This window comes from Papaver somniferum, chromosome 3 (genome assembly GCF_003573695.1).
Source record: "Papaver somniferum cultivar HN1 chromosome 3, ASM357369v1, whole genome shotgun sequence".
Taxonomy (NCBI): domain Eukaryota; kingdom Viridiplantae; phylum Streptophyta; class Magnoliopsida; order Ranunculales; family Papaveraceae; genus Papaver; species Papaver somniferum.
The window spans coordinates 37,520,371-37,532,631 of record NC_039360.1 but is presented as its reverse complement, the minus strand read 5'-3'; the positions used below and the strand labels follow the sequence as shown (position 1 = coordinate 37,532,631).

Sequence of the window (12,261 nt, the reverse complement as noted above, 5' to 3'; positions counted from 1 at the left end):
ATTCGGTTTCATCAAGTATGTGAGGATTTGATGTTATAGCTTCCGAAGATGCAGAGTTTGATGTTTTCAAGTTAATATGAGATTTGATTTCATCAGTTTTGGGAACAAAGAAAAGTGAAGTGTACTTCGAAAGGAATGGGATTATATCAGGTGATCTACATTCGATATGGTCAAGAATTGTTGTCTTGATGTTTATGGTGCTATACATTGGAGATTTGACATTGATACTTATTGGAGCGTAAACCCTATGCATGGCTTCAAGTAAGTTTACTTATTCTCTATACTTCGTAGTATTCTTGGAACTGTTTGAAAGACCTGCGTAGATTGGTTTTCAATTAATCGGTGTTTGCTTGGCAAGACACAAGAAGGCAAAAATATTGTAGTTGGGATAAAAATATTGATTTGTATGTTTTGGAAGTAAAGATGGAATATTAGCATGTCAAAATCTCATTATTTTTCCATACCAAGGGAAACAATAATTTGGTTATCAATCGTCATCAATTAGATCATGTTGGTGATTTTCTTTAACCTGAAGTTGAAGAATGTGAAGATGAATTCATACTCGTTCTGCCTTAGTTGTTTGTTATAATAAGGATTTGGAAAAATCTCGTAGTAGGTTTCGTTTTGGATGTGTTGACCATTGGCCAGGGTTCGATATGTTCCAGCCGTGAAGAGTTTGATTTTCAGTCTTAGTATTTGATGCGTATGGCTATAAATAAGTTGCAGGACTTTGATGTTGGATGAGATGTGATATTGGTTGTGGTGGAGCTATGGATTCTTATTATTGTATAAGAAGAAGTTTGTCAACACAGTTTGTAGGGTTTGTTTGTCTGTGTTGAGTATGGCATTGTGTCGGGTAGAACAATGTTTTGGAGTTTCTCTCATACTGTTTCCATGGAGAAGTTCGATAGTTTGTAATCTTTTGATTCTTGTCGATGACGTTCAGTCAAAGAATTGTTTGGTTGTATACCATTTGAAGTCGATCGGAGCTAGTTGAAGCGCAAGACCGTTGTGAGAAACAGGTTGGTCTATTTGTGTTGCGGATACGTTCTTATTTTGGTAAAGACCCATTGTGAGGAATTAAAAAGGTATCGATTGGACATTTCAAGAGTTTAAAGAATAAAGATACAATACTACAATGTGTATGGTGGTATGGCTATGGGAGCTAGCGCATACTACTTGGATAAAACATGGTGCATGAATTCGAGTGGGCTACAATTTCGGCGTGTTTTTCCATCAACCTTTTATTATGCATTGGCTATTTGATTTCCCGATGATCAGTGTGAGACTTTCTGTTGGAGAGAGCAACATTATAAAAATGATAATATTTGTGGGTTTTCTCATCTGCTATAGTTATTGAAATTGATTTCAATAGTGACAGAGCCTGTAGAGATGAAGGTAGAAATTTCTATTGAGAAATTTTGTTCAGCAACGATATAGTTTCCGTCAAGTTATAAAAACAACAACGTCTTGAATTTCTTGGAGCTTGAGGAAGTTACCGAAGGTTTCAGCTTATGGCTGGGTGTGATTGGGTCTTTGTGTGAGGACGGATTATCAGATTTCGAACGTTGGTGTACGTTTTTGGAGCAAGATTGGTAAAGGGATATGAATAAGTCAGAATATGTGACTTTATGTATTGTTACAAGGTTAACAGTAAATTCTTCAACGATGGTCACAGTTCTATCCGAGTCCGATTGTGTTGTGGTTTGACTGTCATGAAGTCGAAACTACATGCTTGCTTAACAAATTGATAAAAGACTATCTTGACAATTATGCCTGTAAAAGGACATTGTTGTCAAAGCCCGTTGAAGTTGCTGAGGTGATGTAAAAAATGATGGTGTGTCAGTTGTTGAAGTCTCTGTGAAGCTGGACACGTGTTTGGTATGTATGAAATGGTTGAAGATATGATGAGCTTTTTTAAAAGGAGTAAAACTCAATTGGGGAAATATGGTCGTAGAATCATGATCCAATCGGAGATAGGCTTGTAAAGCAAGATTCATAGAGATGAGCTCGAGATTGGCACGCAGTGGCAATGATCCGTGGATTGGTTGTATTTGGTGCGCAGTTAGGGTCATGCTCAATATGCTTTGGTACATACAAGATGGTTAGTTTCTTGGAAGTTAACATAAAGGTTGGTTTTTTACCAACTAACACTAAGTATCTCGGTTAACTCGCTTTGGTGGACATGCTCGTGGAAAGGAGCAAGTATGTGATCAGTTGTTTAAATAAGCAATTGACTCGGCTGGAGTTTAGAGACGAAGATGAAGACTATGGTTCTGCTAAGATAATGCTTAGGTAGACGCATGGAGGCTACTGTGGTAGTTTCATTTTCTTATCGAGTAGTTATGTATGTCAGCCCTAACGGACGTGGTGCGCAACTTGGAGTTAGTGGCTTAGAAAAGCGGAACATTAACTTAGGCGGAGCAAGGCAGGCCAAGACGGAGCTATGTTCGTAGTATGAAACAAGTTAGAAGGTGGCAAAGGCTCAAAGGCGCATAATGACTGTAACTAAGTTCGATTGGTAGCATATGGACAACGATCATGTATGGTCTGATTGAGTTGGCATGCAATACAGTATAATGATGTCAATCTATGTGGAGTTGTGAAAATAAAGGAGTAAGGTGTATTTTCTCAAAGATGTTGCATAACGGGTGATCATATGATGATGGTTGGTGAGATGTTCAAGATTTTTTCGCCATGGTGGAGATTTATACAATCACCGGTAGGTTGGATTGTTAAGTCTGAGTTGGTGACGTTCAAGTTTGGTTTGCTCTCTTCTGGTGGATGTTCTACGGAACAAGTTTGGGTGAACTACATTTCGGTTTGATTCGTATTGAGGATATGTAGGCAACCAGTGATGGTGCAATCGATGTTCAGAAGATTGGGGGATAACAGTTGATCGTATCATGCATGAATGCATGATACGAGGTGGAGAATTGTAAGGAAACGTGGGTTTACTAGTTTAGGTTAAATTCTTAGTTTGAGTTAATTACCATATTAAGATGGGATACCTAAATTGATCCTGGTTTCCTAGTATGAGTCGGTTTCCTAATCCAAGGAGGCCAAGACTTGGGAACCAAGTTTGTGACTCCACAATGTAAATCTCGTAGAGATGTGAGGGATTCATCCCACCTATTGAGGTGGTTATGTGAGAGACCTAATGGTGGAAGGAGTACATCATTATGGTGCTTATGGGATACTTATCGATGTTGGAAGATACGTCGTTATGGAGTATTCATGTGGAGATGTTGGTAAGGAGAAGATCATCTTGGTGGTGCTGGATTAGATTATTGGTGTTGAGCTAAAGGCGTCCATGATAATCTATATCAGGGTGTGCAGAGAAGATCGTCTCGTTGTGGTAGATAATGTGGTAAACATTATCTCGTATGGGTGAAGATGCTACTTTGGATCTTATAGGGTGCTTGTGAGAGTTCTTATGTTCGGTCACGTTGTGGTGAGTCGATATATTGATTTAGTCAATTATTTATGTAATTCTCAGTGGTGATTCTATAATGAATAAAGAGGTCGTAGCCGTTTCGCGGATGTAGACAATATTACACATATTGTGTATATTGTTGAACCACGTTAAATCCGTGAGTACTTTACTTCTTGTTGCTTTGTTTATGGCTTGCATCTATGTGGTTCTCTTTCCCTTCTTCTTATCCTAGATCATAGTAAGGTTCATGGAACAATTCGAGAGATCAAGTGTTTCTTGTTAGCTAATATGTTTCCGCAAGATTAGCACGTAGATGGCTCTGAACCCCAAAAATTGGTATCACCGCATTAGGTTAGATACCTATTGCCCCAACAATATCTACTTCGGGAGCCAACAACGAGTTTCTTTGCATGGTCATTACACTGGGAACTATGTCACGGAGAAAGATCGTTACTAGCACTTTTGATTTCTCGCCGCCACCGGGTTCTTCTCCTTCTCCTAGTCGAATGATCACTAGAACTTCGAGGACGTTATGCAGAAAAGCCATCTCATGCGGGGGTGATCTTTTCTGGAGGACGAAGAATAAAGTTAGTAACAATAATTACATTGAAAGTTGCTCTCATTCGACCTTCGCAACGAGAAGATTCGCTTCATTCGACTCCCGACTGAATGTACTCCAACAACATCAACGGCATATGAACGTCGGTATTTAGCAAACGATCATCTTCTGGAGTTTAAAGGATACCCTTGTATTGCGCGTTCTTCTGGGAGAGTAACAACAAGATCCAACAATAATCATTGCGGCCATTGTTGTAATTGTCAGACCGGTGTTTGTTGTTATTGTGGTTATTACAAGGTTCATATGTATATATTGAAGGACAAGGACAAACAAGTATGTAGCAGGGAGGAAACTATTGATGTTCAGATTACGGATCAGATTATCGGTCAGAAAGATTTAATACCAACTCCCCTCTGTTCCTGCTTTGACATTTCTACTACTACGCCTCGTACACTTATATTGAGTTTCTCTGATCAGGTGTTATTGTATTGGTTTAACGGGGAACGTCTTGTATTCTATCATTTGCAAGAAAAACATCTTAAGGTGGTGAAATGCTCCCGCTCATATCCTAGTATTTTTCGAACTAGGATGAATGAAGACCTCAAGCGTTGTATTGGTGGTGATGATAATATTTATTGCCCGTCCTCCATGGATTATCAGCTGCACGCTCAAGTGGAGAACATGGTTTCTGTGAAAACCTTCATTCCTAAAGAAGCTACAACTAGTGAGTCTGATTATGCTGATGATCTGATGCACCTTCTCAATAACAACGTTGCAGCAGGATGGCTGACTACGGGAAGAAAAAAATACACTTTTTATGCGTTCTATTAATTTGTTTTGTCCTATATTAATGTTTCAGTTATTCAAGCTAACTTTCAGGGTTTAGTTTGATTGGTTAATTAATTATTTGGATGATCTCAACGTGTTGGCTCATTTTGGGGGTACCGTGACACTGTGCATGGTTGAGATACATAACTTTTAGTTGTTGAGTTATATGACAGTTCTGCTTGTACATCTCGTTATGACTTGAATCTTCTCGAAGACTTGTAATATATTTGCGCGTATTAATATATATGTTGTCCATTTCCTAAAATCATAACAGTTCAATAATGTTTGCTTTCCTCCCATCTCATCTATATTGTCACCAAACACTAAGCTTCAATCAGAGTTATACACAGTGATGCTTTTTTTGTGGGTTCTTCTGGTTTGTCTGCCTGGAAGTTCCAGGCTGGAAAGGTTTTATTTATGCTTCAGCAAGTACGGTTCAGTTTAGTAGGGTCCATGGATCATTGGCTATTTCATTTTCTCATTGCATGTAGGCAACTCCACATACGAATTTTTTTCTTTCTTAGCAAATTACAGTGGTGTTGTCCAGAAAAAAAGAAAAAAAAGTTACGTACAAATTAGATTAACTAATAACCCTAACCTTCCCACCCACCCAGCACTGCCACAAGCAGCGCTAAATGAGACCTAGCGGCATACATGATAAAAAATGAGTGAAACTAAAAAATGCTCAAAAAATCAATGTTTTTTCTGGTCATTACGACAAGGGTCAGTCTAGATCTCAACCACTTCTTGATAACAAGCTTGACAAAGAAGGATTGTTTCCCACTGATTCTTGAGCTCTCTTCAATTCTTCAGGATCTGGAAAATGACAATAAAAAGTAACAAACATATTAGGTTTAATAGTAGCACTCGCTGTACTGCATAAAAAATTACAGAATCGGAATTACACCTTCCCTTTTATCACAGACCCAGCTAGAAAGCTGCAGTCGAGTGCTTGATTCTTATGCAGAATAGGTCTACTCTATAGTGAATCTTTGACTGAGAATATGGTAACAGATATCCAGAAAATGGAAATTGAACTAAACAAAATAACAATCATGTTTCTGGTTCTGGCACAAAACTCAAAGGTCAGGCCATGAAACTAACTGTTGAAGGATGTCCCAATTCTGCTGCATCTGCTTCAAGAACAAGATAGCAGTAGCTGTTTGATTTCTAGCCAATACATGTTTTTGGACCAAGACAATTATAAAATTTGGCTAATGCGGAGGTTCTAGGACACAGGTCAACAGAAAGGGATGGCAACTTCTGGCCTAGACTAGCAGAGTCTAGCATGGGCCTCCTACCAACACCAAGACAGATCGCACAACCAAAGGAAAATAGGAGCGTGCACATGAGAGAGATATCAAAACTAAGTGTCTGTTGTACTTACCCATGTTCTCCATCAGTTTGGGCATGAGAAATACGACAACCACCATGAATCCCATCATCAGACCCATAGGGCTCTTTAGAAGAGACATAACGTTAAAGGGTTCCCTTATCTGTAACAAAGAAGAAGCAGTGAGTTAATACGAGTAAGAGTTTTTCACAGTATTAATGCAAATAAATAAAAAAAAATGGAAGAGTTGATGAACTAAGATTTGACCTACCTCATAATAATGTTCCTCTTTTAAAGGCTCTAAAACCAACTCAGTCAGACCCCTTCTGGTTTCTGTCAATGCTGCCTGAACCTTCCCAGGGTTTCTAGCACTGACATCTACACGTACCTGATGCGTGAAAAGGGGTTCATATGAGATATACTATCATGCAATAAAAATTAGAAATTAAGGTAACAGAAGCTTGACAAGATAAACCTTACCGGTGAAAAGAAAAAACCAACAGATGCAACTTCAATTAGATGAGTTCCAGCTGGAACGTTGTGGCTATAAGTGTAACTGGTTAAGAAATACTTCGAGAGTTGACAAACTGTACATATTCTTTTTAAATATTATCGCATCGGCAAATACCCAATTTTGCTTTGTTAAATTAGTGGGTAACATACCATTTATTTCTGATTCACGTTCACCAAAGTGGGTGAAACATTATGAATGTGCACCACATACGTGTCAATGTATAATTCTGATGAGAAAAGTTTAATATTAAAACTATTTTGAAAGAAAAGAGACTTTCCTAAGGATGGAATTCAAACGGTATTGCAGTCCCAAAAGTATTGATTTAATGTAATCATGCAGTTGTAAAGAACTAAAGATGATAGGATACAATGAAAAATAACCATCAGGCCTAAGAAAAGAAGTCCTCTGGCCACCATTAAGCATGACTTTGGCATTTGATAATTTCCCAAGAATACCATAGCCTTTGGCTCCCATACCTGTCATGAAAACATCAGTAAACCAAGAAGAACCAGTAGGCCAACTTCAAGTAACATTTATCAGTTTAAGATTGAAGATTATCACCAATTACATAATCATTTAGTAGAGCGTGAATGCTATGAAAAAGATAAAATGATCATTATTTCAGGGCCAAATTGCGGAATAGAAATACGTGGTGCAGAAGTTGTTTGGCTGCTATAATCCTCAAAAACATCGATTTAAAAAAATCCACATTTGCATTGGTTATATCCTCGATCTCTATTATGATACATTACGGCTTCCAAACTTCTTGTCTTCCTTAACCAATCCTAAGATCTTGCACAATAAGACACTTAACAGAAACACAAAAATTTGTCCAAGCTCTTAAGAACTCATCTGCGAAGCGTATCGTTTTGAAAGCAACCTAAGTGTCCATATCCTAATCTAACAAACACTTTGAGGATGATCTGCAGTGACATTTCCATGAACATGAATATCAAATATGGAAACTACCTGTAGCAGCACAAAAGAAGAAGTTGACACCCAGAAAACTAAATGCCAGTAACACATTCATTAGTATTATGCGTGTTGCAGGATATCTTGAAGCACATCAGTTCACTATCTTTAAGTTTATCAGCAAAAACGTATTCAGTTTAACCCTTAACCATAGAATTGACTATATAAAAACATTGCGACTAGTGAAAGAGACGGTTTACATATTGAAGCCTAGTTTGCTATTACTGAGTTGAAGTTGTGATTGCTGTGGCCTACATATTTTAGCCTAGTTTAACCATACAATACTCGGTGGCCTGTGGGCTGTACACTGATGTGCTGTTTGTAACGATTATCAGCTGTGACATATAAAAATAGATTAAAGAATACTCATGTCTTCAACCCATAAGAACTATATGATCTCTAATGCTGTAAGTTCTTCGAAACAGCAGCATTCTCATTCCCTAATTCAGTGTATAGGTACATTAAATGAACCATCCACTGCGTTGCACGGAAACTTCAGACGTATGCTCGTGTCCCGTGTCCATACGTATGGACACAGATACTGACACTGACACTCCTTGGACACAGTGAGTACTAAGCAATTACAAATTTATTACTTTGTTCACATAAAACTCTTCTGTGGGTGTAAATAGAAGGCTGAAGTTAGAAAAACAAAAACCCAAGGTAGCTGCCACATATGTGATCCAATAAAAGCTCAAGCTAGCAAGCCAACACCCACCACAAGATTAATATCTCATAAAAATCAGATCTAAACTTTTGTTCACGAGCGTACTAACCTATGAATGGACAATTAACATTGACTAAGATTGCGTCGTCATTTGTATTTCTGCATATCTTATCAAATTAGTAATATTTTTATGCATACTGCCGTGTCCTCGTATCATGAATTTTTAGAATTGTCGAATTGGACACACGAATACGTGTCCATATCAGACACCCGTGGCAGTTTCCATGTAACGCAGGTCCATCCATCATTACGACTTTTAACTAATTACGCATTGTAACACTAATTCTGTATCTTAATACTCTAATGCACATATCACTGAATTAATTAAAGAAAAAAAAACTAATTATCCAAAAGAGATCTAAAAATCACAAGCAAAATCATGAACAAAAAAGTAATAGAAAAGGCTAGTGTATAAATTACTACCTTCAACTTTGACTCGACCAACAATAGTGTATCCTTCGCCATTCCTGCAAATTCATTAAAAAAAATAATCAAAACCCTAACAGATCTTAGCTGACATACCTTTTTAACTCGTATAAATTTAAATTTGATGAAATTATTATTACCCAGATGCAATTGCCAGAAATTGAAGAAGAAGAAGAAGTAGGACGGAGATGATTGATTTAGATCTCTTCATCGCCATCATCATTTGGAACTCTCGATTGTAAGTCGTTGCTGTTTTCTGGTGATATTTTTTTTTTTCGGTTTCACAAAGTGGGAGTGTTTTTCTTTTTACAGAGTCGTGTGCTGGTTGGTTAATATGGACTTATGTTTCAGAAACCGATTTGGAAACTGGGTACGGGCTACAACCGTCCCGGTAACTATCCAAATTCTCAAAAGAGACTTGTTTGGGAGCTTGGAAACGGGATGACGTATCCTGGAAAAGTTTATTTTAATTTAATTTATGATAATCTTGTTAATGGTTAGTTTTAATGGTGTTTGTTTAAAATTTTATCATATCTTGGACTAGGTTAATTTGTGTTTATTTGACTACAGAAATAGGTTAATATAAATAATTATTTCTTAGCCAAATACTTATTTTAAAGGAAAATAACTATCTAACCCAGGTGAGGATACATGTATCCCAAGTATTTGGAAGAATACCTTAATCTCACTTTTTTAGCTTCCTAAAATTAAGGAAGGTTTAGTAATCCTTATCCAGGATTGGAATTGCAGTGAGACAAACACATTTTAACAGCTTATAATAATCTGGAAACCTTGTAAGCGCTGCTTCAGCTATTTAATCTTTTGCTTGTATGATTGGGATTATTCATCGACTGATGAGGATCTTAAGAATGGGGAAGTGGCGATATTTATTAGGTTTTAAAGAATGGGATACGAGTATGTAGAATTAGATGGGAAATGATGGATTTTATAGGGTTTGTTTTGAAACCCTAGCTAGGAATCCCTTGGCTAATTCCACGGTATTTTGCTCCTTTTTCGGAGATGAGATGATATAGTCGGTTTGGGGAGGATGTGATGAACGGAGATGATTGATTTTCTTCATCGTCGGAGCTCTAGAACGTAAGTCGTTGCTGGTTTCTGGTGATCTCTTTTGTTTTTCGGTTCACACAGAGGGAGAGTGGTTTTCTTTTTACAGAGTCGTGCGCTGGTTGGTTAATATGGAGTCGGGGACTTATGTTTCAGGAACCGATTTGGAAACTGGTTACGGGCTATCACCGTGCCCGTAGTATCAAAATTCCTATGACAATGTACAAAACAAAATATTTGTTGAGTCAGGTGGATGGACAAATGTGATTTTGCATTATGGAAAAAAAGTGAGCGGTCGTTAAGCGCCAGGACGAAGTGAAGTCGCTGGTGTCTGAAGAAGAAACGCTGGCATGTGAACCAAAACCGGCAACGGCTACTATTAAACGGTCACCGTACCTCCATAGATACGGCTCGAGTTTGATCTCACAGACGCACAACAATATTCCATCCGATCAATCTTTTCTTAATTTCAATTGCTTTCGATTTCAACTATGAATTCTGATTTTGGTTCTTTTGAGGAAGATATGGAGATGGATGAAATGTTGTATGAAGAAGAGGAAGAAATGTGCATGGAGTTTTTGCGTCAAATGGATGAAGATGCAACTCAAGATGCAAATTTTATGTTGCAATTACAAACCGGGATCATACAAAATCCTTTAGAAGGAAAATGAAGTTATGACTAGAAGATGGACGTAGCGAGATCGACATTTTTACCTCAACAAGATGATGCATGATTATTTTAATCATGATTGTGTCTATTCCGATAAGAATTTTCAGCAACGATTCGTCATGGGCCGCAACTTGATGCAAAGGATTATTGCTGAGCTTTATCAGGTACAACCTTTATTTAATTATCAATATGATGCACGACATGTACGAGGCTTTAGTCTCGAACAAAAGTTTGTTGCGGCCCTTTATATATTATGTTACGGGGTACCCGCGGATTCAATGGATGATTACATCCGTATTGGAAAAACAACCGCCATTAGGTGTCTCAATTGTTTTGCGGAGCAATAGTCGAGCATTTTTGTCCAACCTTTTTAAGAAAGCCTACCCAGGAAGATGTTCAAAGAATAACTGCAGAAAACACCGCGAGGGGGTTTCCAGGAATGTTAGGTAGTCTTGAGTGCATGCACTAGACGTGGCATGCGTGTACGGTTGAATGGGAAGGCCAATACAAAGGTCATTATCCAAAACCAATTGTAATTTTGGAATCTTCAGCTACTTATGATTGTTGGTTTTGGCATGCTTTCTTTGGACTCCCGGGTTCAAATAACGATCTCAATGTTTTGTATAAGTCACTATTGTTTGAAGATCTTAAGCATGGGATCGTGCTGCACTATAATTTCACCATCAACGGTTATGACTACACTCAGGGTTATTATATAGCAGAAGACATCTATCCAGAATGGTCAACTACGGCTCAAGCTTATAGTCAGACAAGTTTTGGACCGACAACTTCATAGGATAAGAAGACTTTAAAACCCAACAAATAAAATGCAGAAAGGATGTTGAACGCGCTTTTGACATACTAAAAATGAAGTTTGCCGTCATATATGGGCCGACACGCTTTTTTGATCTTTAAGAAATGAACAAAATTATGCTGACCTGCATCATACTGCATATAACATGGTCATTAAAGAAACCAAACGTGAGTGCGTGACCCATCCTGAACTAGTTTCCTGATGAATATTTGAGGCTGAGACTTGTGGGGGAGCATGAGCGTCTGACAAGAGAATATACACTTGTCACTGACAGAATCCAGAACCGGGGACTCTATGGACAACTAAGAGAATATATAACTAAGTATATTTGGGCTATAAAAATAGACACAGACGATGCGCGGGGTGCGAAACAGAGGCAGATATATGTTTTTTTTTTTTAATTTAGTGTTGTTTATTTTTATTAATGTGTTATTTAATTCAAAGTTGTTTGTTTTTAACTAAACGACTAAACTTAAAATTAAAACTAAGACAATTATATTAAAAGTAATTTTAACTAAACGATTATATTTAAATTAAACTTAACTACTAAACAAGAATTAAAATCAATTATCAAGACTGTATTCATCTTCGTTTTCTTCTGAGGCATCATCTTCGTCTTTTTCCATATTCTCATACTGGCCAGTTTGTTGAGAGACTTGTTGTGCAGCCATATCAATTTGCTTAGTCCATGCAACAAGTTGTCGTGCATTCATTGTTGAAGTGTTCAAGGAGAGTAGCTTGTTTAGCTTACAACCCCGTAGTGTTGTTCTCGCGAAAGATGATTTTTCGTTGTTGCTTTATAGCAATCCCACGGTCCCTGGTTTATCTGCTTTTATCTTCAACTCGAATTTCTTGAGCTCAGCATAATTGAACTCGTTTGAACCTCCTTCTGCTGCTGCTCTTTGGGATGCTTCGCT

The 12,261-nt window shown here is 37.7% G+C and overlaps 1 protein-coding gene across 1 annotated transcript; it reads right to left on the bottom strand.

Annotated features, from left to right (window-relative positions):
- Window positions 1–5,295: 5,295 nt before the first annotated feature.
- LOC113355889 (ER membrane protein complex subunit 7 homolog) lies at window positions 5,296–9,108 on the bottom strand. Its single transcript, XM_026598860.1, has 7 exons — window positions 8,936–9,108; window positions 8,793–8,836; window positions 7,038–7,146; window positions 6,637–6,700; window positions 6,428–6,544; window positions 6,211–6,319; window positions 5,296–5,639 (listed from the first exon to the last, which is right to left on the bottom strand). Exons 1-7 carry the CDS (start codon window positions 9,016–9,018, stop codon window positions 5,560–5,562), a joined length of 606 nt encoding a protein of 201 aa, XP_026454645.1. The 5' UTR covers window positions 9,019–9,108; the 3' UTR covers window positions 5,296–5,559.
- Between the last annotated feature and the right edge of the window lie 3,153 nt (window positions 9,109–12,261).

Coding starts and splice junctions, on each gene's coding strand:
- LOC113355889 (XM_026598860.1), bottom strand. CDS start 9,018: ATGATGATGGCGATGAAGAGATCTAAATCAATCATCTCCGTCCTACTT. Junction 6,545..6,636: donor TTGGTTTTTTCTTTTCACCG/GTAAGGTTTATC, acceptor TTCACGCATCAG/GTACGTGTAGATGTCAGTGC. Junction 5,640..6,210: donor CAAACTGATGGAGAACATGG/GTAAGTACAACA, acceptor GTCATTTTCCAG/ATCCTGAAGAATTGAAGAGA.